Source organism: Squalius cephalus (genome assembly GCF_949319135.1).
Source record: "Squalius cephalus genome assembly, chromosome: 23".
Lineage (NCBI taxonomy): Eukaryota > Metazoa > Chordata > Actinopteri > Cypriniformes > Leuciscidae > Squalius > Squalius cephalus.
The window spans coordinates 6389753-6416645 of record NC_137144.1 but is presented as its reverse complement, the minus strand read 5'-3'; the positions used below and the strand labels follow the sequence as shown (position 1 = coordinate 6416645).

The window sequence follows — 26893 nt, the reverse complement described above, 5'->3', positions numbered from 1 at the left end:
GGAGTCCTTTAAAGCGGAAGTGGATGAGTTGTTTGTTAGCAACTGTCGCTGTGGTTTGCGTGTGATGCTTTTGAATCGGTGAGATGATATTTGGGTTAAAATATTTGTATTTTATGAAGTTTTGAAATACGCTGTGTGCCTATAAGTTCGTCTATCGTAACATTATGTGTTTTCTGTGACTTAGATAACCGTTTCAAAAAGTACTGTTAGAAAACATATATCAGATCGCAGTGCAAGTATCAAGTATACCGTTATCAGATGGAAATGTCATGGTGCCTTGTAAATGATTACAATATTTATATGTGGTAATATTTAACTTAAAATAATGCCATGTCCTAAATAAACATGGCTGATACCATTCTATTCTTCTGCAGCCCACGTAAAGTTAAGGATTAAAAATTAAGTAATTTACTATAATTCATATTTGCAATTTTTTTCCAAGTGTATATTTGCTTTGATTTCAGACTGAATGATGTTTTCCCGTGCTGATGAAACAGCTGGTGATATTCCTGTGAAAGACATCACTGTCAACACACATGGCACAGCTACGTTGCCAGGTCACTATTAAAACAAAAGTATTATTATAACTGTTAAAAATTCATTGCAGTGAATGGCAATTAACTGAAAGTGTCCTGCTTGTTTTTAGAGTCTGTACTGTCCCAGAATGTCAGAGAGAGGCAGAACGTGTCCAAGTTCAGCAGGGAAGAGCTGGAGGACAAGTTTTTACGGCTGCAGGATGAAAACCTCACACTCAAACAACACACATGCAAACAAGAAGACAAGATCCGCAGGTTCGCTCACTCATTCAATTCTAAATATGTATTTTAATGGGCTTAGTTTTAGTCTTTGGAAAAATGGATTGGATACAACATAACAAGAACGATATAATACATTTATAAATGTCTGTGGTGTTTCAGGATGGCCACGAAGTTGATCCGTCTGGTGAAGGACCGTAAGCAGAGCGAGAGCGCGGTCGGTCGAGATGTTGAGATGGAGGAGATGATGGAGGAGATGCAGGAGAAGGTTCAGGATCTGGAGAAACAGAACGAAGGGCTGAGACGGCGTCTGCTGGCCACCAAACAGCAGCTGCAGGTTCAAACCCGCCGACACACTCCCTACAGCCACATCCAGCCACGCATCAACTCTGGCCTGCGCAGACCCCTGTCACCAGCACGACCACACACTCCCAAAGCAGGTAATTCTATTCTATTCTATTCTATTCTATTCTATTCTATTCTATTCTATTCTATTCTATTTGTTCTGGTCTTTTCTGCAGTCGATTTGATATTATGTTCTATTTTGAAATATACTCTTTTCGGTTATGCATATTCCATTCTGTTATGTTCTATTTTGTTCTATTCAGTCCTATTTGGTTCTATTCTATTTTTTCTATGATCTCTATTGATATACTGTATATATTTGTTCTGTTCTATTTTGCAGTACATTTTATAATTATGTTCTATTTAGTTATCTACTCTGTTCGGTTATGCATATTCTATTCTGTTCTATTCTATTTTGTTCTATTCAGTCCTATTTGGTTCTATTCTATTCTATTCTATTCTATTCTATTCTATTCTATTCTATTCTATTCTGTTCTGTTCTGTTCTATTATATTCCAGAGTCTACTGTGTAGGCTATTTCATTCTTGCGTATTCTGCATTTTATTCTATCATGTTGTTATAGTCTATTCCATAACACCACATTCTGTAATCTATATTCCACAATATATTTTTTTCTGTTCTATACTGCAATTCAGTTTCTGTTCTGTATTCTGTTCTGTTGTTTACTATATTCTATTTTATTATCTATGTTATATTTTGCAGTCTATTTCTGCCATATTTTGTATCCCATTCTATTCTACACTGTATTAAACTCTACTCTATTCTATTAGGTATTCTATTTTATATCTATCTTCTATTCTGTTAAAAAAAATTTTCCATTCTGTGCTACATATTCTATATTTGTTTTGTTCTGTTATGCAATCCATTTTCTAATCTGTATTCTATTTTGTTCTCCACTATGTTCTATTCTGTCATCTATTGTCATCTATCTATCTACCCACAGATGGCATATTGTGATATTTACTGCCATATTCTATTCTATTCTATTCTATTCTATTCTATTCTATTCTATTCTATTCTATTCTATTCTATTCTATTCTATTCTGCAATTTATATTCTGTGTTCTATTTTAATTCTACTATTTTCTCTTCTGTAATGTTATATCCTATTCTATTCTAATTCAATAATCGCTTGGTTGAGGGTGAGAATTTTTTGATCAATTCTACAGCTATTCTTAAAGGATCCTTTGAGTATTTCCTAGGATGTGTTTAAACAGAGCTACTGGAGAAAATGATAAATGTCTTATATTTAAAGTATGCTACAAAATATGGTCTGTTGTGTTTTTTTTATATATATATATATATATATATATAAAATATATATTTCTTTTTTTATTCAAAGGTATCAGGCATGTTGAAGGGGAAATGAGTGGAAAACCGCCCCAGGGTTTGTTGCCCCGCTATGGACACAGTCTGCTGGATGAGGCCCGCGCTGAGATCCGCAACCTGTGAGTGATGCACAGTCTGTTCACAGACCCACACATGCTGAAAGAAAAGAGATTACACATCTGTCGGCTGTTTTACGTGATCGCAGGGAGAATGTGACTGAGATCCAGCAAGCTCAGCTGGAGGAGATGGAGAGATCAGCAGAGGTGTTGAGAGATCAGCTGAAGAGGAGAGAGAGAGAGTTTGAGGAGTCACTCCTCCAGATGAGAGAGCATCAGGCTGGTGGACAGAGGTGCTGTTCTCTCTTCAGGGATTGCTGTGATAGAATATTAATATTATGAACGCATAGAGTTTGAATTGTAAATCGTGTTTTACAGGTTAACCATAAAGGATAATGTAGAGATGATCAAACTACAAAAGCTGTTATCTGAGAAAGGAAACGCGCTCACAGTGCTGGAGAGCAGATTTCTACAGCAACAGGAGGTACGAGCGACCGTCACGGACCCTGGTGTCAAAAAGATCAACTATAATTGGCTGATAATATATCTGTTATTAGAATTGCGGAGATTGTTCCCTGCTTTTTCCCGGATTCTTTGCGCCTCAATGTATTCTGGCACACATTGTGTGTTAGCATGTGTATGCACATGACTTCAATAGTTTGGGGTCAGAAGGATTTTTTTTTTTTAAATTCATAGACATTAATACTTTTATTCAGCAAGGATGCATTAAGTTATGAAAAAATAAAAAAATGTACAGTAAAGACATTTATATTGCTACAACAAATAATATTTCAAATAAATGCTTTTCTTTTTAACTATATTCATCAAAGAATTCTGAAAAAAATGTATCACGGTTTCCACAAAAACATTAAACAGCACGACTGTTTTCATTGATAATAATCATAAATGTTTCTTGATCCTCAAATCATCATATACGAGTGATTTCTGAAGGATCATGTGACACTGAAGACTGGAGAAATTATGCTGAAAATTCAGCTTTGATCACATGAATAAATTACCACTTTAAAAAGTTTAAAAATGAAATAATATTTACTGTTTTATGTATATGATGTTTTACTGTATTTTTGGTTAATTAAATGGATCCTCCGTAAGCATAAAAGACTCATTTCTGCCACTTCTAAAAAAATCACGCTTTTGTAAATTATAATTATGACATAAAAATTGAAATTATGACACACTATGCCATATTTATGAGATGAGAACGTAGTAATCGTAATTATGTAATTTCATAGTTAGTAAATGTCATAATTTAGAAGTTTTTATGTCATAATAAAGGTTTATTAAAGCATGATTTTTATTTTTTTGCTTATGAGGTGGAAATGAGTTTCCATAGAGGCTTCTTTCAGCTCAACATTTTGAACACAGTGAAGTGTCATCTTAAAAAATTGTAAACAAAATGTCCTAAATTTAAATCAATCAATTAATAAATACATACATGCATGCATATTAGGCTAAAAAACATTTAAAATATATTTTGAAATGAGTGTTTTTTAACATTTTTATCAAAATGTTATATTTAAAATTCAACCATTAAAGCTCATATATGTCATATGTTATCATATGATTGATCTGTCATGCAGCCGTTAAGCCGCTGTAGTGCCTCTGCTGGTGCTCATGTCAATAGCAGGCGTTTGTTTCTGCAGAGCGTGAAGACTCTGAAGGCCAGTCATGATGCGGCGCTGCTGAAGGTGGAGGAAGTGAGTCGACAGATGAAGGAGGAGAGGATGAAGAGTTTACAGCTGGAGACGCAGATTCAGAGCAGAGTTCTGGACCAGAGACACGCGCAAGAGGTGCGGCTGCCATCACACACACACACACACACACACACACACACACACACACACACTGCACTATAGTTGAGCATCGCAGCAGACTGCAGTGCAGTGAATGAAGTAGAATTATTTAAGATTTATAATTGCTTAATAATTGTATAATAAATGTGTAATTTTGGTGATTTGATGTTAAGTCTTTTTCCACCTATATATATATATATAGGTTAAAGGTGGAAAAATACTTAACATATATACATATATTTAATTATTATTATTATCTTTTTTTTTTAAGATATCGAAAATGTTTTCAAAGTTTACCAATTGATTTTTTTTTTTTTTTGTCTTTCTTCAGTTACAAGAGAGAATCCAAGATTTGGAAAAGGAGAGAGACTTGCTCAAGGAAAACTGTGATAAATTTGTGAAAAGGTAAAAAAAGATCAAAAAGGAGTAGTATACCACTGACTAGTGTTGTTTGCTAACGTATCACTATTATAATTGCTCATGCGTTAATAATTGAAACAAATCCCTATCATTGTGTGGGAGCGTTCTGCTCTGAATTAGCTTTTTCCTGTTGCAATAGTGCGTTTGATGTGAGTCAGGAGCAGAAATGGAGAATTCGAGAACAGCAGCTCAAACTGCAGGTCGTCCAGCTGGAGACGGCTTTAAAATCTGACCTCACTGATAAAAACCAGATCCTGGATAAGATCAAGGCAGAGAGAGGTAACCACACACACGACTGCAGCTGCTTTAAATGGCTGGTGTGTCGACTCATTGTTGGTTGATTTTCACTGAAGATGTAAATGAAAAACTGATGCAAGAAAACAAGCAACTTCAACTGCGTTACCTGGAGCAGAAACAACAACTGGATGAAATTAAAGATCGCATGAAGTTCTTTACCAAGGTAAAGTCTAATATTTGTAGCAATAGAGATTAAACAGTGATTTGAAGGAATAGTTCACCCATAAAGAAAGTTGCCATTTACAAAAAACAAACAAAAAAAACCTTGAAAACAATACAGATGGTTTTATTTGATGCCTGAATCTGATACTTCTCTCTAAAGGAAAGTGAAATAGATGCAGCTGAACTCAGTGAAGCCCTGATGCTTATCAAGGTAAATACTGTACATTTGAAACTACCAAACTAATTAAGCACCGAACGTACCTATTGTAATCGTTGGCATTCTACTTATTATTATTCATCCGCTCTGCAAGTCTATGCTAGCCCATAGAACCACTTGTGGGAAAGTTATGAAATATGACACACTAATAGAGGACAGTCAGAACTGTCACCATAGCAAATCTGGAGTCTCCAACTCAATCGCTCCAGCGCCACCATCTGTCCAAAGTTGCTCTTACGTTTATGCTAATAACTTTTGAACCATAGAAACTTGAAACTAATTTCTAGAAATTAAATTCTTTTTTCCTCTGATTCCTTGGCTCAAGACGATTCGATTGACCATATGAAGTCATTTCCCATCATGAAAATTTTGAATTTACCAAATAACATACTTTTTCCAACAACTCCTTGGCCATTGCTCTGATTTTCATCAAAATTAAGCCAAATCATCTTCAGACCATGCTGGCAAAAAGTTATGGAATTCAAGTTGATTCGTCCTCTAAATAACATGCGAACGAATTCGACGAAGTGCCCGCCAAAATGAACGTGAGGCTATATCTCTGTAACGCTTTAGCGCAGGGGTGCCCAATCCTGCTCCTGCCGATCGACTGTCCTGCACAGGTCATCTCCAACCCTAATCAAACACACCTGTAGCAATCAATTAAGGTCTTCAGGTTCACTTGGAAATTAAAGACAGGTGTGTTTGATTGGGGTTGGAGATGAACTGTGCAGGACAGTCGATCGGCAGGAGCAGGATTGGGCACCCCTGCAAATGCATCAATTTGGTAACAGCACCACCTATTGGTCAAAAGTGATAAACCATTAAATCAAATTACTAGAGACTATATTTATGATTTTTCAGCCATTTTGCCTAAAATTATCTTAAAATGTCTTTAATTGCACGTTATTGCAGTTGGTCTGATGCTCCATGTTGGCATGACTTATCGTGTTATTTGTGCTTGACCCTGATAATTGCTGCTTGCAGCTATTTTTGCAAATTCTTTCAAAAACATAAAAAAAATCATACCCACCCCAAACTTTTGAACAGTAGTGCACTGCTAAGCTTAATCTTGCATAGAAATTGTCATTGTTTTTCACTATCTTGATTTTTTTAATGCCCATTTAGACTCGTAGGAGTCAGAAGAGTGGAGAGCTTGGCTTCCTGGAGAAGGTGGAAGAAGATGTGAAAGTGGATGTGGAACGATCTCTGAGGGAAATGCAGGCCACTCATGCTGAGACCATTCAAGAGCTGGAGAAGACCAGGAACATGCTCATCATCCAACACAAGATCAATAAAGACTATCAGGTTTGATCAATCCTTACACTGAGAGGCTAACAGACCTTATAGATAATCCTCTGACTATCACTATCTTTTATCCAGAAGTTAACATGAAATCAAAATCGATCCTCTTTACTGGATTAACACAATGCTGGTGTTGCTGGTTAACTTTAATGTAATAATTATTTTAGAAATAATAGAAAATAACAATAGATTTGAAAGAATCTACCGTCTAGTATATTACCGTTGGCAATATGTCAAGATGCACTTGAGGATTAAATTGACCTTCAGCCTCCATGTCTTTGTGCAGCCTCCTCAAAAGTAGGTGCACTATCAACTGCAAAGTCACATTTAGCTCCAAATTAGACTCAATTTTGGTATGGAACGCCCACTTTTCACAATTAAATAGATTCCCAGTGGATAAATAGGTCATGCCCTACATTTTATCTCTTGAAAATACACCACATTATGGAGCAGTGTTGTAGAGTCCGTTCGAGTCTGAGCTCAAGACCATATTTTCAGGGTCTAGGTCTGGACTTGGACTCGAATGAGCAGGTCTCGATTGCAACATTGGGTTACAAACTTAATTTCATGTTAACCTCTCCATATACAGATATTGGTCACATATGGCTGATGTATTTAACCATCAATATTGTTTTAGGCTGAAGTTGAAGTGGTCACTCGCACGATGGACGATCTGAAACTTGAATGTGAATTGAAGACGGAGAAGCTGGCTCAGCTTCTGGACATGAGAGCTGCCAAGATAAAGAAACTTGAAGGTTTAGCTGCATCCAAAACCCAGTGTTTCCCAAACTAGCAGTTGTGCTTAGTAAAACTAATTCTTCCTGTGTCCTTCCAGCCCAGCTGAAAGACATTGCGTATGGAACCAAGACCCATGTTTTCAGACCTGATGTCATCAGTGATGACGTCACAGATGAGTTTGATGGACCCCTCCACTTGGCTCGAGGCGAGAACCTTCTGGAAATCCACTTGGGGAGGGCGCAGTTCGCTCCTGAAGCTGTAGAGGGTCTAAAGGACAGAGATCCGTCCACCTTCTGCACATATGCCTTCTACGACTTCGAGCTGCAGTCCACCGCTGTGGTGCGAGGTGCCCGTCCAGCGTACAGCTTCACCTCTCAATATCTGGTGAGAGTGAATGAGCTCTTTTTGAACTATCTCCACACCAGCTCTGTCACCGTGGAGGTGCAGCTCGCCGAGGGGTTGAGTTTCCGCACGGTGGCCGCTGGTCAGCTCAGGTTAAATCAACTGCTGGAACGAGATGGGAAGGTGTTTGGCACCATTCAGTTAGTCGGTGAGTCTTTAGACTGTCTGTTGACATTGAGGTCGACCAATATGGGTGTTTTTTTGGTTGATATTTAAGGAAATGTTCACTCAAAACTGAAAATGTACTATCCATTTTTTAAGGCTGCACAATTTGGGGAAAATATCTAATTGCACATTTTATTTAAAACAAATTCTGGTTAAAATTACAATTTGCGATTTAAAAACTCAAACTTGTAGTGCTTTCAAAGGACGAGCAGCATTTACTACTGATCACAGAGCCGCTCTTTACTAACATGCTGTGCATATATTTATTTAATTAAAAATTAATTAAAGATTTCATAATCGCACTAAGCCAAAGCGCGATTTCAGGTGATTTCGTGCAGCCCTACCGTTTTTGTAGTTCCAAACTTCTATGACACTCGTGTTCAATCCTGCCAAGGGCCACTGTCTTGCAGAGGTTATCTCCAGCCCCAATTAAACACACCTGAACCAGCTAATCAAGGCCTCACTAGGCAATACTAGAAACTTCCAGGCAGGTGTTGAGGAAAGTTGGAGCCAAACTCTGCAGGACAGTGGCCCTGCAGGATCAGGTTTGGACACCCCGGTTATATATGACTTTCTTTCTTTTGAGGAGCACAGAAAAGCGAAGTTTAGCAGAATGCCAAAAATAAAGGTTCTTTATTGACATTTATGGTTCCTTGAAGAACCTTTAACATTCATGGAAACTTTTCAATGCACAAAATGTTCTTTATAGTCGAAGAAGGTTCTTCTGGTTATTAAGGTGTTCTTAACTCAAAGAAAAAAAGTAGGGCTGTCAAACGATTAATCGCGATTAAACGCATCCAAAATAAAAGTTTGTGTTTACATAATTTATGTCTGTGTACGGAGTATAATTATTTTCTATATATAAATACACACACACATGCATATATATATATTTAAGAAAATGTGTTATTTATATATATATATAAAATATTTATATATAATATAAATTATATATAATATAGATATATATACACAGTATATACATGCAAATATTTCTTATATATATACATGCATGTGTGTGTATTTATATATAGAAAATAATTATACACCGTACACACACATGTATTATGTAAAAACAAACTTTTATTTTGGATGCGATTAATCGCGATTAATCGTTTGACAGCCCTAAAAAAAAAGTGTGCTTTTAAGAACTGTTCACTGAAATGTTCTTTGGAGAACCTAAAATGGTTCTTCTATGGCATCACTGTGGAAACCATCTTTTGGAACCTTTATTCTTAAGAGTGAATGAAAGTGGAAAGTGATTTAAATGGTCAAAAAGCACCATACAACTATCAAAAAGTGCTCTCCATCTGTTTGTAGGTGTTACAGATGAGATCCAGGTGTTTGGTACTCTAGAGTACTGGCTCAAACTGAGAGTTCCTATGGAACAAGCCATTTGCCTTTATAAGGAGAGAGTCAAAGCACTTGGTTACCTCAACACAAGCACGAGAGACAGCCAGGTACTGTTTATTCACCGGTTTCCTTGCATGATTTCCTACTTTTACACATACCAAAATTACTTGATCTTTTTACTTTATTTTTCAGGCTTTATCGGTTCCTGTCGCCAGTTCCTCATCATTGATGGATGGTGATCTAAATGAACTAAACGTCACCGTACACTTATGCTGTAATCTCAAATCCAGAGCTCCTCACACTCAACCCAGCCCCTACGTCATCTACAAACTCTATGACTTCCCTGACCATGATACGCCAATCATATCCTCCACCAATGAGCCACAGTTTGAAGATCACACGGTCTACCCATTGGCCATGAACTCTGACCTTGATGTGTTTCTGAGGTCAGAGGCTCTGGTGTTGTATGTGTTTGATGATTTAGATGATGAGAACCAGCTGTATCTGGGGAAGGCCAGAGTACCGCTCATCTCGCTAACACACGATGAAACCATCACTGGTGAGGACAAACAATAGGTCATAATGATATCATTTTACATAGAATGAATTGATTGATTTTTAGAAGTTAAATAGCTTTTAGGTCTTGATAGTGAGCATTAAGATCATTTATATGCTAGTTTACTCCTAAACTTTAGATATGTTTAGATATATTTTTTGTGTGGGAAATTATGGCAAGAATGCTGATTAAGAGTTTTATTTATTTATTTTTCAGCATATAGATACCTTTTAATATTCATTTTTTTTGTCATTTTTGTATTTTTTTAAGGTATGTTTGAGCTTACAGACCCTGCTGGACTCCCCAGTGGCCAAATCAGTGTGACACTGAAATGGAAGTTCACGTACCTCCCTCCATCATCCTCAGCTCTCACCACACAACAGACCAAGATCACCAGCAGGACGACACCAGAGAGACAGACATCCCAAGACGAGGAGAAAACAGAGAGACAGACACCACAAGACAAGGAGAAAACAGAGAGACGGACATCACAAGACAAGGAGAAAACAGAGAGACGGACATCACAAGACAAGGAGAAAACAGAGAGACGGACATCACAAGACAAGGAGAAAACAGAGAGACGGACATCACAAGACAAGGAGAAAACACAGACAGAGACACAGCTGATGGCCAAAGACCCTCCGCTAATACCTCAGCCCACTGTTTCTGAGGTGATGCCATGCCCAATGCATAAAAGATGATATAGCATATAATACAGTGTGTAATATATAGATAATAATTGCCCACTATGGGTCACTACGCACTGTAGGTGGTGAACAGGTGTTTTTTATTATTATAAAAACTATTGGGTGTTTTAGCACAGTTGGAGCATTGTATCGACCAATCAGCATCCAGGGTCATACATAAATCAATGCTGAATGCTTTTCCTGGTTTCGTCGTATAATATATTCTTTTTCTTGCTCTTCATTCTAGACTCCACTGCCCAAACCCAGACAGCGAACTCTACCCAAATCAACTGCTAAAAGAGTGTCTTTTGTGGACGTCACTGAGCTTGAAAAACAGGTAAAAGAAAAGTCTGCTCTGGTTTCATTAGTAATGTTTGCCAAATCAAGCATCACTATTACTAGTACTCAAATTTAGATTTTAAATAACCTCTGAGTATTAACCCGTACCATTTGGTGTATATGGTGTTTTGAGTATGTATTTTGTGTGTATTAATGATCTCAAGATGGAGCAGACTACAGCCTCTGATGATGATAATAAAGAGACAAGATCATCTGTCACCCCTGTGCCTAAGGTACGCTAAAAAACTGACATTTACAAGGAAAAAGAGTTAAACAATGAAAATAAGGAATAAACAATGTCACACTGTGTTCCTCAGACCATCATAGTGATGGATGCAGGACAGGCCACTGCAGTCAGCGAGGAAGAGGATGAGGAAGAGTCTCATTTCTCTGAGGGTCAGGTGATCACCGCCAGCTCTCAGTCTGATGAGTCTGAGATTTCTGAAGAGCTGCAAGAGCCACAAACAGGTGTGTGTGTACTGTGTGTTATTAAAACATAAATATCCTCGAAGACATTAGACATAAGCATGTACCTTCTGCAATGTGATACGCAATATTCAGCAAGAAATAATGTATGGGTTTCATCTGCATCCGATTGACTGTCTGTGACTGTCAGGTTATGATTTTTTTGGCTTTTCCCTCACTCTGAAAAGTCATGTCATCCGTTTTTTGCTGATAAATTATTTTGCTGAGTGCAATAAGGCCAGGGACATTTATGAATTATATTATTGATAATAATGAATGTAATAATTGATATAATAATACAATAATTTTTAATACATAAATAATAATAAAAATATATGTAAAGTAAAAATTGCCTTGTTTGATTTCTAATTGGCTTTAAACAATTTTCGGGGATTTTAGTATATTATTTAAGTAATACAATTATTTGTATTAAAATAATTTTAGTGCTGAAATAATGCTAAAATAATTTTAAGTCATGTTGTTTGTTTGTGTATTGGTTATTTACTCACCTTCATGTCATTCCAAAGTGTTCGTCGTTTCCTCTTTGAATCACAAAAGTAGATGTTTTGAACAATGTTCATGCTGCTATTTTCTATACATTGAATGTGATGGGGGATGGACAAAAAGCAGAAGTATGATTGTAATTTGCTCTGCCATTATCAAAACATCATTTGCATATGTTATAATTTTTAGAGTATTTGTCCCCAATTCAACATTAATGGAAAAGAGCAGCTTGAACATTATTCAGAACTTCTCATTTTCTGTTTCACAGAAGAAAGAAAGTCATATACTGTATGTGCGGAATGAATAATAACATAACTTCTTTTTTTAATGAAGGCTTCAGGTTCAGTGTTTAAGTTAACCTCAAATTAGCTTCCATGTTAGCACACACATAAGCTGCTTCTAGAATAAATGTGTTTGTGTTATTGTGTGCAGGAAGGGCCCCTGTGCTTCGGCCCTTAGTAGAACTTGTATTCAGTAGAGCCTCATATGAATGTTTTGGTAAACCAGTGCTTAATGCTGAGCGTTAGTATTCAGTTTCATATGAGGAAGCAGCTGTGCTATTGTTTTTCCAATGAGATGAGAATCATTAATATTTCATTTGCTGCTGCCAATAATCTGATGTGTTTCCTGTTGACACCCAACAACATAAATGTTAATGTGTGTTGACCTTGGCCAAGAGGCTGTCTTTAAAGTGTTCATGTCTAACATCTCTCTCTCTTACCTGGCGCGGGCCGCTGAGACCACAGCGAGAGATGGACGACAAGAAAATAAACAATCCAGTCCTTCACGAACACCTTCCATATGAAATGAGACTAGGAACGCTTCATCTAATGATCTGCCAGTGCGTAACGTTCTCGATCACCTGCTGACCATAACGCAGATCTGTTCTCTGCAGGCGTACAGGGTGAGGATGAAGAGGATGACAGCGATGACTGCATTGTTCCTGCTCAGAGCACACAGCAGAAGAAACAGGTATGCCACTGCATGTTTAACAAATCAACCAGGCGTTCAGTATATCTTAACAATGCATTCAATTGATCAACGGTAACAGTAAAGACTTTTACATTGTTGCAAACCATTTCTATGTCAAATAAAAGTTATTTTAAAAGAATCCTAAAAAAAAAAGTCATGCTTTCCACAAAAATATTAGGCAGCATAAGCATTTAATAAGAAATGTTTCTCGGGCATATTAGAATGATTTCTGAATGATCATGTGACACTGAAGACTGGGGTAATGATGCTGAAAATTCAGCTTTGTCATTTATAGGGATAAATTACATTTTAAAATACATTAAAAAAGAAATGTATAAATTATAATATTATTTCACATTATTACTGTATTCACTGTATTTTTTTTATCAAATAAATGCATCCTTGGTGAGCATAAAATACTTCTTTTAGAAGTACCTCAAACTTGTGGTGCCCATATTAAACATTTCATCAAAATTAATTGTTCTGCACATAAATGTGACCTTTCACTAACTTACACAATGTTTAAAAACCACAGAGAGGAAATTGTGGAAACTTCAGTTTAGGTTAAAATTCTCACTATTAACTAGTTGCTTAAAATAATGCATATTACTAGGATATTGGCTGTTTATTAGTACCTATAAAACACATATTAATGCCTTATTCTGCATGACCATATTCTACATCCCTCAATCACCCAATACCTAAACTTAACAACTTCCTTTCTAACTATTAAACAGTAATTAGTAGGAGTTATAGAGTTAGAATTATAGAATTAGGAGTAATTTATAGAGGCAAAGGTCATAGTTAGATAACCATGGAATTGGACCCTAATCTAAAGTGTGACTGAAATTATTATAGAAAAAATACCCCAAAATTTGGTATCTCTGACAAAACGATGTTATGTATCGTCTCAGAGAAATGCACATCCTCAACACAGGACAGAAATGAATTGCTGGGTCTCAGGAGGATATTGTATTTTTCATTCCTTACTGATGAAGTGTCGTTTTAAATGAAGACGTTTTAGTGACGAATTTAGCCTGTGTAAGCAGACAGTTCACTAGTGTAAAAAGGGTGATGTAAGTTCAGGGATTTAAATGGTCAGCTTAATGTTAGCTCAAGAGGAGTGAAAGGAACAGAGATCTAATGACTGCTGTCAGCACAAACTTAATGGCCTAAAAACTCCATCAATGTGGACAGCATGTTTGACAGATTGAATCAAATGATACACAGATAGACAACACGTCTCCAGCCCACATCATTATCAGAGAACTATGCCCTGCAGGTTACAAGTCCACATCAGGAAAGAGATGTAGTTTGTCCAGTGTCCATCATTTCAAACGGTGGAATATTCTTGGTGGATGTTCTGTCAGATGTTGAGAGTGATTGAGTCCCTGAAGATTCACAGCGTGTCTCACCATGTCAGTTGGCGTGAGGTTGAATGTCAGTTGTGATAAGGTCATGTGATGCTTTGCTCCACCAGCCGTCCGAGTGCATTCGTGTGGAGATCGTTTCTCTGAGTCTGAAGCCAGGCTCGAGAGTGGCAGAAGACAGTGGGATCGTCCGGCTGTTTGTGGAGTACTGTTTCCTGGGCCTGCCGTCAGTCGAGACCCCGCTGTCCCTAAAGAAGCCACTGCCTGGACACTGTCTCTCCTACAACTTCAGCAATGGTGAACAACATATCCATGCTATACCAGCCGTTGTGTTTATTCTACTTTTTCCTGCTCTCTATGTCTATGGCAGCTTCTTAAACCGCATGGTGAAATATTGTGAAAATTGGTGCATTAATTAAGACATGTCTAAACTTTCTTCTGACCAATTTGGGGTTCTACACCTCAAACCTCCTAGAGCCACCATAAGTTTGAAGTTACACTTTTCTGCTTTAGTCTAGGGCTAAGTCTGCAGTAATCCAGATGTATTTGAAAATGTATCTTGTTCTCTATGTTTTGGCACTGAGGGTATTTTTCTTTCTGCGAAAACTGAGCTTTTTGAAGATGCTCTTCCACGTATATAAATTTGAAAACCGTGTTTTTGCGTTGTAGTTTGGACAGTGAAAATGGAGATATTTGAAGACAATAACGCATATTGTAGACATGTGATGCATATTGTACCCAGTCACCGTGATATTGCCAAGAAAGACAACATATTTTGTTGATCCTGGAACAACATTTCTGTCTGAAAATTTGGACCTAACCCTACCCGTAACTTTCCCCTTAAAATCACGTACGTACGAAGTACATTTACTTCGTTGCATTTACTTGAGTATTTTTTTGGTAAAATTGTACTTTTAAGAGTAGATTTAAATGTGGGTACTTACTTTACCTCGAGTACATTTTCTAATGAAAAAACTGTACTTTTACTTTGTTACGTTGGGTGACGTTCCTCTCGTTAATTTATTTTAATGCAATACAGTCTACAGTAGTCAAGTGAAAGCAAATCTGCAAATGCATCATATTTTTGCCAGCGATGAAGATCTTTATTAGTTGAACATCTTCGTAAGCTGTCTGTGAATGAATGATTCCACAGGACGATACATTAGATTTCATTTCATTCAGGTAATACTTTTGACAACCAAACAGGTTATTACGCCACAGTAGCACTACTACAAAGTATGACATTACCCGTTTTTTGGACATATACATTAATGTATACATTAAATAAGCTACCATTGTCCACAGTTTATGAAATGAACACCCGCCATCCCGCGGTAATGTGTGTGTGTGCAGTAATGTGAATGCAAAACTCTGCAGATTCACTTTATTTCGACATTGTCCAATACTCCAAATGTAGTTGTATAAGTTACTATTATACAAACCAAAGGACAGGCAATGATTTTCGGGCTACAGATGGCAGAAATAATGCTTGTCTCTTCTGTTTTTGTTGCAAAGATAGCCCATCTAATTATGATAATAATAGTCATTTAAATTAAAACATATCTAAATAATATCATGTTATATAAACATGATATTATACTTTTTACTTTTACTTTGAGTAGATATTTCTATAAGTATTTGTACTTTTACTTGAGTACAGTTTTTGGATACTCTACCCACCTCTGGATATTTGGCTAATTAACCCTTTCAGACCTGGATTATGTTTCAAGTTTCTGAAAAATATAAAAGTACATTTTCCCAGCTCGTGAGGCTTCTGTAAATGAGACCAAATAAAAATAATACAAATTTCAACACTCTTTAATTGTAATTTTTTTTTGTCCATTTCAATGGACGTCAGGTCAAAACAGGTGCACTTCACAAAAATGTACCAAAATGAAATGAAATAATAAACATAAAAATTGTTGGTCCATACTTTAAGCTTCTTCTCAAGTTCAAAAACTTGACCAGTATAACATTTCAACTTTAAATTTGACGTTTTTGTTTTACAGATTGCACATTGTTTGTAACAAACTAAATATCTTAGAATCAATCAATATGGTCATGTTAGAATCATTTTCTGTGTGCATCTTTCTTTTTTAGATCAAAAAGTTGAACATTATAACATTTCAACTTTAATTGTAAAGTTTTTTGCTTTATAGCACATTTGTTTATTCATAACAAAATAAACCTATAATCAATCAATGCAGTCACGTTAGAGTCATTTCCTGTGTGCATCTTTGAAACAATTTCTGTGACACAAAGCAGTAGTGCACCTTGCACTTATCACAGAAGACGTGTGTTTTCCCAGATCAACCTTTCAATTTGCATCTTGTTGCTTCGTTTTTTGTATCATAATTTGGCAGGTGGTCCACCATATATTTTTGGACTTCAAGAACTGGCCGACATTCCCTTGCCCCTCTCTGTTGTCCAGCTTCATCATGTGGAGTTTGAGAGGTACTGGCTGCGTTAGAATTGCTTGGCCTCCCTCGTTTTTTTTAACCCTGTGGCTTCCCACAACGCACAAGCACTTCGGCCACATTCATTTTGAATTCAAGGAGATCCATGATTTTCTGTGGCTGAGTTCCTTTGTATTCATTGTCCCTGCGATACTCAAGCCAGCTGTTCACTACAGCAACATCAAAAGCATGAGTAGTCATGTGCAGTGGCCATTTGTGGGACTTGATAACAATCCTGTAAAGGCTGGTTAGCTGATCAAGCTTGTCCAGCCCTCCCATGCCCTTGTTGTATTTCTTCACAACCTCTGGATGCTTGACCTTCACAAACTGCCTCTTTCTGATCCCACCTCTCAACTTCGTCTTCATCTCCAACACCAACAAAGTTGGAGGCCAGCACAACAGAGCGCCAGCATATCAAACCACTTCACTAGAACAACTTTTCCATCCCTACTTCTAACTTCATCATGGTTTCCCCGCGTTCTCTTAGACATTTTCTTGTCTGTCTTCAGTGGCTGTTCCAGCAGCATGGATTTTCTTTTCTGCAAGAACTTCAAGGACATTGTAGGCGGTGAAGTAGTTGTCAAAAAAGATCTTGTGGTTGGGAGCCTGGATTCTCTGGCACAGGTGGAAGACAACAGAAGCTTCATGCCCTAGAACCTTTTTGCTTTGCTCAGAAAGCTCTGTTGTGGCACCTTGATAGATGAGGAAATCATAAGCAAGCCCACTTTTGCCACAGAGGAAATACATCTTCACTCCCCATGGTGTAGGTTTCCCTTTGATATACTGGAGCACAGAGAGTTTTCCCCTGAAAGGCACAATCTGCTCATCAATACAGAGATCTTCCTCCAGTTGTAGCTGCAGACAGCGTTTCCTTATGGACTCATAGATTGGTCTGACCTTGAAGAAAACATCAGTGTCTCCAGGAGGCCTCTCATGGTTGTTCACAACATGCAGGTTGGAGCGGAGTTGAAATAAACGATCTCGAGACATGGTTTCCTTGAAAATTCCAATATTGTTACTGGAGGTCCAGTACATTCTCACTTTTAGAAGACCAAGAACTCCCATTGCCATACGTAGACCGACAAGGGCTTCAATCTCAGAAGCTGAGGCATGTTTATACCCCCTGACTCCATCTTGTTCTGCATATATATTGGTCATTGTGCTCATCAGCTCAAACATCTGACTTGGATCATACTGCTTGAAGAAGCCGTATGGTGTTAGCGGCTCAGGGGGACAGTGGTGGGACTTTCCCATTTTGTTTCTACTGGGGTAAAGCGGGTGTGACGACGCCACTGAATATCATCTTTTTTGTATTTGATATTGATCTCCAAGTACTGGTTCTACATCTGCTTCATGCTCATAATCTTCTCTGTCTTCTTGATCCTGACTTTCCTCTGCCTCAATCTCACTTTCTTTCCCTACTACTGGCAGTGGCTCATCTCTGTCCTCCCCTGAAATTATTACCAAAAACTGTCCCTTACAAAACAACTTCATACAAGTTTTATCTTATCAGGAAAGAAATGAAACTGTATGTCCAATAAAACAATATTCAATAAATTTAGGGACATTTAACTGTATGAAAAGTCTTAATTAACTAACTAACTAACTATCCCTAATTTTCATTCTACACTCACCAATTGTTGGAGATCTAGCGTCATCTGAGATATTTCCATCTCTATCTTCCTCATCACTCCACATCTGAGATATTTCCATCAGCTATATGTTCAAGCACTTCAAGAACTGTATATTCTGCATATGAAATAGTTTCAAAAATGTATTAGTACTGTGATATTGATTTTTTTTTTATATATATAAGAAATTTCAATCTGCATTACTGGACATGTGATTTCAGTAACAGGCGTTCGAACCCACTGTACATTCTAATGGACAGACACATTTGAAAAAATCCTGATTTAAACTTGGAATTCTACAATCGATTTTTAACTTTAATAAGTTCAATCCTTCTATTTTACATACAAACTATGAAATACTGGCAAACGTATAAAAAAAATGTAAATAAAGCCATAGAAAATGTTGCTTACTTCTGTGTTTGGAGTGAAGTGTTGCCCTGCTTCTCTTCAATGTAGTGTTTTTTTTATTAATATTTTTTTAATGACCACATGCAGATCTTTACTGACATTTGATTGGATGACAAACATCCAATCTCATGGACTGCAGGCTTTAAACTAGTTGAAATGCTCCAGAAGTAAAAAAAAAAAAAAAAAAAAAAGGCTGACATGTGATGTCCGTTGTAATGGACACAGGGTCCGAATGGGTTAAATGATCATGCTAGATGAATAGGGTGAGAACTCTGAGACTCTGGTCTATCGGTATCATCTCAGTGAGCATTTATTAAAGGTATTGAAAACCTCAGTGAGCACTTATTAAAGTTCTTGAAAACCATAGTGTGGATGGAGAGCGTTTTAAAATTGAAACACTGTTTTCAAATGTATCTGGATTAATGTAAACAAAGCCTAGAATAGGTTTCTTGGAGGCACACCAACAGTACATATTTTCACAGTACATATATTCTCTTCCTAATCAAACGCACCTGATTCAACTTCAGGACTTCAAATAGATGGGATCGATAAGGAAGACATCTAAACTGTGTACTGTTGGTATGCCTGAAGGAATAGAGTTGGGAAGCACTGGTATGGAAACATACATTTCCTACAATTCCTGGGGTTTTATACCAAAGTCTAAAGTCATGCCTCTGCTCCATTTAGATTCATTGGATTATACCCATTTATCAACCATATTGACTGCCCATTATTTTGAATTTTATACTGTTTAATACTCTTCAGAAATTCACCATATTTTCATCAGATGATCATGCCTGGCAAAAGTTGGGTCCCGCAAGAATGCAGACCTCAGTTAACCTGTAACAAATTAATGAAATTGATCATAAACTCTGATGGAACGACCTTCCAGAACTATGGAAGCTTGTTTCCACCACTGGATAAAAAATAAAAAGGTAATTGCGACCTTTTATCTCACAGTTCTGAATTCAGAATGGCATCATGTTATTCGCAATTGTGAGGAGAAAAAAAAAATTCAAATTTTTTTCTGTTTTTATTCTGTGGCGGAAAAAAGCTTCCATACACACACACAACAGCTTCTCGTAGTGGTCAAAAGTTGTAAAATAGGGATTCATTTGCTCATAACTGTTGGGCCAAGTGTCCTTAAACTTATTGTGGCTAACATTGTGCTTCCACAACCATATTGGGCACATAACTGGTTCCTGTAGCTTTATTATTATACAAATTATGTTTATTTGGCATTGTCTTGTAATAGTAATTCATCAATATAAGAAAATAATCTGAAACAACATGCATTGTTCTTACAGTGATCCATGTGGATATGGAGAATAACCAAGCCAGACGGCAATCTCTGAGAGCAGTGCTGGAGGGCCGGAACAGACAACTAGAGCAGTGAGACACTTCCCATCTACAGTCTCTTTCTCTAGTGTGATCGCAGTCTTTTGTTGTGTAGAGTGCAGTGTTATTGTGAATACTAGGGATGTGCCCGAAGCCCAATACCTTATTCAGAAAGGCTCGGATAATGGCTTCAAAATCAATAACGAATTCCACTGAATAACAGGAAAAATATTCTGCACATTCACTCCTCGAAGCATGATATTATACATAAACCTCTAAAATCAGCATTGTTTATCAGCATTTTAAGAGCATTTCATAATAAACAATGTTATAATTTGGAAAATTATGAAAAAAAGAAAGAAAAAATCTTTGAAATTACTAGTTAACTTTGTTTTATGCTCGTTTTGATTATTAGATTATGTACATTGTACATAGCAAACTATAAAAATGGTCCTTATTTTTCTGGTAAATATTGGTAAAAATGATCAGACTTCACTGCTTTAGCTCTCGGGGCCCAGGATTCTCATCTTTGATGACTATTTGAGTGTTTAGGATTTTTTCTTTTACAAAGTACTACGGCTGCCCTCATGGAAATGTGTAACCATTCCAAAAAAAGTATTGTCCACTGGGAAGGAAATATAGAGACCAGACCACTTTAGTTGAATACCCCTGCCCTAGTGTATACTTAGTGCACTGCAGTACTGTACCGCTTTAATGAGCAAGGAACTCTTTGATGGTCTGTGACAGCATAAAGTTCACGGTGGTGAGTGACCCTCCTGAAGAGGAAGAGCAGGATGAGGAGTGTGAGGATGTGGGCGTGGCCTACCTGCGAATCCTCGACATCATGGACAAACGCAGAGACATGAGGGACGTGAGCCTGAGCAGTAAGAGTTTTACTTTGCATCACACAAAGTCCGCTCACAACCAACATTTTTAGTTTAGTGTGACAATCAGAATGTTATCTCAGACCTTGAGTTACTTGGTCATTTTTTGGGAAATTTCCACATACAGGTTTTTAAATAAGACCTGAAAAACTTTTTTTTTTTTTTTTTTTTTTCAAGAAAGTATTGGGGAAAGATGTTTAACCTCTGAACCTCTCTTGTTCGTCCAACTCAGACAGATTGTATATATTACATGATTTGGTTTATTTTGGATTGAATTTATATAAGGTTTGCCTTTTATCTCAACCCTGTTACCAGATCTTGGGGCACAGTTTTTATTTTTTTTATTTATAGCCATAATAAACATGAAAAAGATAATAAAATATGTAAGATGAAAAGCATGCCATAATGTTGTAGGTGTGCAAGTAACAGGGTTTAGTTATTTTGGGATGAAATTTTGGTTTGTAAAAAATTGGTTTAAATGGAAACTTTCCCATATATGAGTTTATATAATGATACTAACATTACTATTATTATTATTACTTTTAATATTATTATTATTTATTTTGTTAATATAATTTTAGCAACCGGGTTGAATGGCTGAGCTTGATGAATGCAATATTTGTAAAAAAAAATGTAATGCAGTTATTTCTATTTCTTTCTACCATTCTATAGAGAGGATACAAATTATGTCACTTCCAGGGTGGCAGAATTTAATGAAATAATTATTATTTTTTGATTAGTAACAGGGTGGAGTGCACATTTATAATTTTTTTTATCATTTTGGTCATTGGTCAGCCCGGTCTCACCCCAAAACGTCACATACTGACGCGTCTTGACCAAACGGCAATATACGACGAAAAGGGTACCCCTAAAACGTCCATATGAGACGAAGACATAAGCGCACCAGCAACGCCTCTTAGCGGTACCCTAACGCATACCTAAACCTACCCATAACCCGAATAGTCACATACGGACGTTTTAGGGGTACCCTTTTCGTCGTATATTGCCGTTTGGTCAAGACGCGTCAGTATGTGACGTTTGGGGGTGAGACTGTGTTGCATTGGTCGAGATTATAAGGAATTATTCTCTACAATTAATTGAATATCAATTAAACAGATTGTCAGAATTGTTATTGTATGATAGTAATTGTTGCATAAAGTAAAAAAAAATGTAAGACCAAGCCAAAATTTAAATGAGTATATTTTATGTGTAATATTAGTTTATGTAACACATGTAATAGTTCTTTCTCTAAATAACATGGTATTTATGCCTTATATAATGAGACGACAACTTGTACCCTATTTGTGGAAAGTGCCACTGTCTGACCATAAACTCTCTCTCTTCTCTTCTGTTCCCCTGTCCCTTTCTGCAGTCGTGGACGTTCAGGACAGCAGTGAAGTTATTGGCCATCTAGTTGTGACCGTTGAAGCTCTGGAGGCTCTGACATCCATCCTGAAAGATCCAGAGCGGGATCGTCCTCTAACTACACTTGCCTAATTGACCAAAACCAATGATTTACTATTTCCAATTGTGCTTTTCAGTCCGCAATATTAAATGTTTCTCAAACCATGCTAGTTTCTAATTCGATTCACCAAAATGACGTTAAATGCGATGCATGGGGCGGTCCGTTTAGCTTTAAACGCTACAGACGGTGACAACATATGGGAACAAAACAGTCCTTTATGTAAGCGGCATCACACGGCTTTGATCCCTTACGGTGTGAAATCATATCCTAATGTTTCTCTTCATGGCCTCCAGTGTTGCGTTTGATGGAGCGCTGATGTTTAGACCTTTAATAACTTTGCTTAATGAAAAGGCTGTTAAGCCTCATTAGGCAGCGCCGTGGCAGGCGGCGATATTTTATTGAAGGTGCGAAATGAAATCTAACTGGATTTAATGGGATTAAATCAAGCTCTTTAAAATGCTAATGCACATTTTCACGCGTGCCGAGCTGTGGCGCTCGCGCAGACACTCCTTCTGTTTTGGTGTGTGTGTGTGTGTGTGTGTGTGTGTGTGTGTGTGATTCAGTGCGAAACGTTACTGTGATCTGCACTGCAGATCTTTTGATAATTCTTTATAGGTCTGAGTACAATTCAGATTTTTTAATATATTTTGTATAGATATAGATGCTTTATTTTGAATGTACTGTAAGCCTTTGTAGACAGTCTTATAAACCAATATTTGTAAATGTTTAATATTTATGAACATTACAGAGTGATGTTATTAGAGGTTCAGTGTTATTTCATGTTATTTTTAAACCTCGGTTTTCTAAATGTTGAAAAAATACCGCATTTAACTAACCATTCAACTTTTATAATGTGCTTTATTCAATCTATTGGAAATTGATTGGATGGTGACAAGTGTTTCATCCCAGAATGGAGGTAGACCTTAAAATGAAAATCCTGTCATCGTTTACTCGTCTTCATGTCGTTCCCAACCTGTATTCCCTCCTTTCTTCTGCTGAACTCAAAATAAGATATTATGAAGAATGTTGGGGTCCAAACAACATTGAACTTCATCACTGACTTTCAGTGTATGGACATGAGAGTAGGGACTAAGTATGGACATAAGGGGGAGTACATGATGACAGAATTGTCAGTTTTGAAAATCAATTTAAAAATCATCCAGTATTTAAAAATCAATAATACCTGCAGTGAGCTATGTAGCCATTAGCATTCGCATTTATCTCAATGCTAGTTGCTCGGCCGGTGCCTATAGTCTCAAAAGTACGTAACCTGCATTATTCTGAGCCAGTCACTTGAGCATGTTGCTAACAGTCTTAACCAGTCTAACTTTTGACCCCTGATAGCTATTTGGTTAGCATTATTAAGTAGCCTAGCATGGGCTAGCTGATATTTATGGAAGCTTTTTTCCGCCGCAGAATAAAACATTTTAAAAGATAATTGCGGCTTTTTATCCCGCATTTGCGTGTTTATTTCTCGCGATTCTGACTTTTTTTTTCTCACAATTGTGAGTTTATATCTTGCAATTCTGACTTTATAACACTCGATTCTGAGATAAAAGTCAGATTTGTGAGATAAAAAGTTATTTTTTTATCCTTTGGCGTAAACAAGCTTCCGTAGATATCAGCTAAAATTATGATAATAATATGTAAATCTCATGCACCGATGAATCATATACATTAAGACAAGGAGGGTACTAAGAAAGTCAACCACTAACAATGAAAGATTGCATCTCTTTCTCCAGAAATGCAGTGTCAGATGTTTTTGTGGGTCTGACAGATCTTTCAGTAAGGCTGAGCTGCTGTACATCAGTATCGGTTGTTCTTCGGTGGGTAATGATCTCTCTGAGCGGGTTCATACGTTCAGTGAAGGAGCATCATTAGCCGAGCACATGACTTGATCAATATCACCGGTCGATACCGAGCACTGCTCTCTCTTTCACTCGTTCCCTCTCGCCGCTATCATGCAAATGACCCTGCCACCTGAAAAGAGGACAAGAAAAGGTGTCCCACAGGGTCTCATTAGCCATTCAGAGTCGAGCCGTGGGGCGGGCCGTGTTGTCATGTGACGGGGGTCGGAGCGCAGGCCTTTGACAGCTGACAGGCGGGGGGGTGGCCCTCTTTTTACACTCTCGGCCCATCTGTCAAATCACCGCTGAGCACTCTGGGAAACGATACAGGGCCGCTCCTCAATTAGACGTGTTAGGACAAGAGGGAAGTGTCATTCTCCTGACATGGATAACCCGAGCCCACAAAGGCCACTTACCACTGGCAGATACTAAACGAATCACACAGATATCATTTTAACTGAGTCTCTTAGAGGGCGTCCTGCACTACGTCGTGATAAACCGGACGCTTTATGTTCTGTGACGCGACAGAAGCGATACCGTTACGATCAGGAGCGTTTTAGCACAATTTAAAGAGGCTAAACTAGTTAAGCAACCTTTTCAGATCACTGAGCCATGTTCCTTTATGTTGGTATTTGGTTATATTTTGGTAACCAAATAGTAATGTTCTATAGGAATATTCTTTTTTTAGATTGTATTTATTTATTTTAAAACCATAAAATAATATTCAGAGATTGTTGCAGGGAGTTTTACTTTGATGCAACCTGACAAAAAACTTGACTAATAACAAGTCTTAAAAATGTAAAGTGCATTTTAAAATGTTTAATAAACTTTTGCAGTGCTTTAAAGTAGCATGTGTGTCGACTAAAGCATGTGTGTCACATGTAAAGCACTTGATTATAACTTTGACTGTAGCATGTAATTCATTATTACATTTAACATTATTATATTTTAAATGTGCTAAATTGTAACTTCATCTTTGCAAATGTGTAATTATATATTTAAATACCTGACATCTAATTTTCAGTAGAAATTAAAGTATATTTTAGTTTACCATAAATGCTTATTCTGCAGTTCACTTTTACTATATTTCAAAGACAATAGAAGTAATAAGGAAATTACATATACAATTGAACTTAAGTCCTACTTTAAATGGCTAAAAAAAAAAAACAGGCTAAAGTTTGGCTAATTGCATTTAATATAATTTAAAACTATTAACATGCAATTAAGTGTCTGATAAAACATAACAATCAGTTTCCAGTTCAGTATACTCTTTAAAGTATATTATTTGTGTAACAAGTACTCTTTTTAAAAGTATGCTATATGTCTTTTTCACAAGGGCAGAAATCGTTTTGCAACCAAATCTGGTCTAGTCAAATCAAGTACTGTACATACTATATTGTGCTTTCTATTCAAAGTCTGCTTTGCTTTAAGTAAAGTTCAGGTTGTAGCAACATTTAAAGCAGTTAATGTCTTCCACTTTTAAAACAGATCAAAATTCACATTTGAGGTATTTCATTTTAATTCCAATCCACGAAAGTCACAGTGTTTTACTCATGAATTTGAAAACGCACGTTAATTCTCTCTGGGGTATTAGGACTACAAACCGTATTTATGGATGATCAAGCGCGTTTTGATTGGCTGCGGTTCTGTGGCGTTGTGATGCGTGTTTAGTCCTGTTTGACTGGCAGCTGCTTTTTTCAGTCAGGACACTTCTTAAACTTTGATGAATTGGTAATGGTGTGATTGAAACTCTGCATGTCGGAGACAGTCGGCCAGTGAAGCGTGGTGTTCGGCCCTCGCTGCTGTCTCCAGATCTCACCTTTGACTCGCCGCTGTGTTAGTGAAAGTGTTCTGGTTGGAGCCGCGTGTTTCGCAGGGCTTGTCTGAATATGACTGGCCTGTCTGCGGGTTTCATTACACTCACTCAAACTCTTGCCCGTCCCAGCGCCACAGGCCTGTCATCCGCATGATCAGGGGTGCATGAAGACACGAGACGCTCACTCTTCCTCTTTAATATAGGCAGATTTATCCTAAAACCACTCCTGCTGCAGTGGAAGTGTGTTTAGATGAGCCAGAGGAGAGAGTTATGGAGAAACCCAGATGTTGATTGGACCAGCTTAAAGTCCTAACTGGTTTTAGATGGCACAGGCTGGTTACTGTTGCAAGCGGGCCAGAAACCAGCGTGAGAGGGACCAAAACACACCTGATCATACTGGTAATCATAATTAAGTTCTAGCTGGTCATTTATAGCTGGTGATCTGCTTAAACTATGGTAGCCTACCATCAAATGGTAATAACATGGTAATACTACAGTTATTACCATTACTATGGTATATGGATACCTTCTTGCATGTACAAAAAAAAAAAAAAAAAGTATTTCTGTGGTACATGTCTAAAACACAGTGTTTATTGGACATTCACCATGTTCATACTGTGTTTGTGTGTTTGTACCACAGAAATACTTTTTTTTTTTTTGTACATTCAAAATGGTGATACCATGTTTTTTAAAGATTTTATTATGGAAATACAATGCATTTTTGAACAAATGCTATCATAATACATATGGGGCAGTTACCAGTAGCATATTTTTGGGGGGC

At 37.2% G+C, this 26893-nt stretch overlaps 1 protein-coding gene across 1 annotated transcript; it reads left to right on the top strand.

The window, feature by feature from the left end:
* On the top strand, window positions 1-25145 carry rpgrip1l (RPGRIP1 like). The gene is made up of 26 exons (XM_079859057.1): window positions 1-78; window positions 465-557; window positions 647-791; window positions 918-1195; window positions 2463-2568; window positions 2655-2798; window positions 2884-2989; window positions 4170-4316; window positions 4651-4724; window positions 4879-5018; window positions 5093-5199; window positions 5359-5409; window positions 6541-6720; window positions 7355-7472; window positions 7553-8005; window positions 9343-9482; window positions 9568-9934; window positions 10202-10602; window positions 10865-10954; window positions 11121-11189; window positions 11274-11424; window positions 12821-12897; window positions 14378-14564; window positions 20070-20154; window positions 20848-20984; window positions 22357-25145. The coding sequence occupies exons 2-26, from the start codon at window positions 470-472 to the stop codon at window positions 22479-22481; spliced, it is 3966 nt and encodes a 1321-aa protein (XP_079715183.1). The 5' UTR covers window positions 1-78; window positions 465-469; the 3' UTR covers window positions 22482-25145.
* The last annotated feature ends 1748 nt before the right edge of the window (window positions 25146-26893 follow it).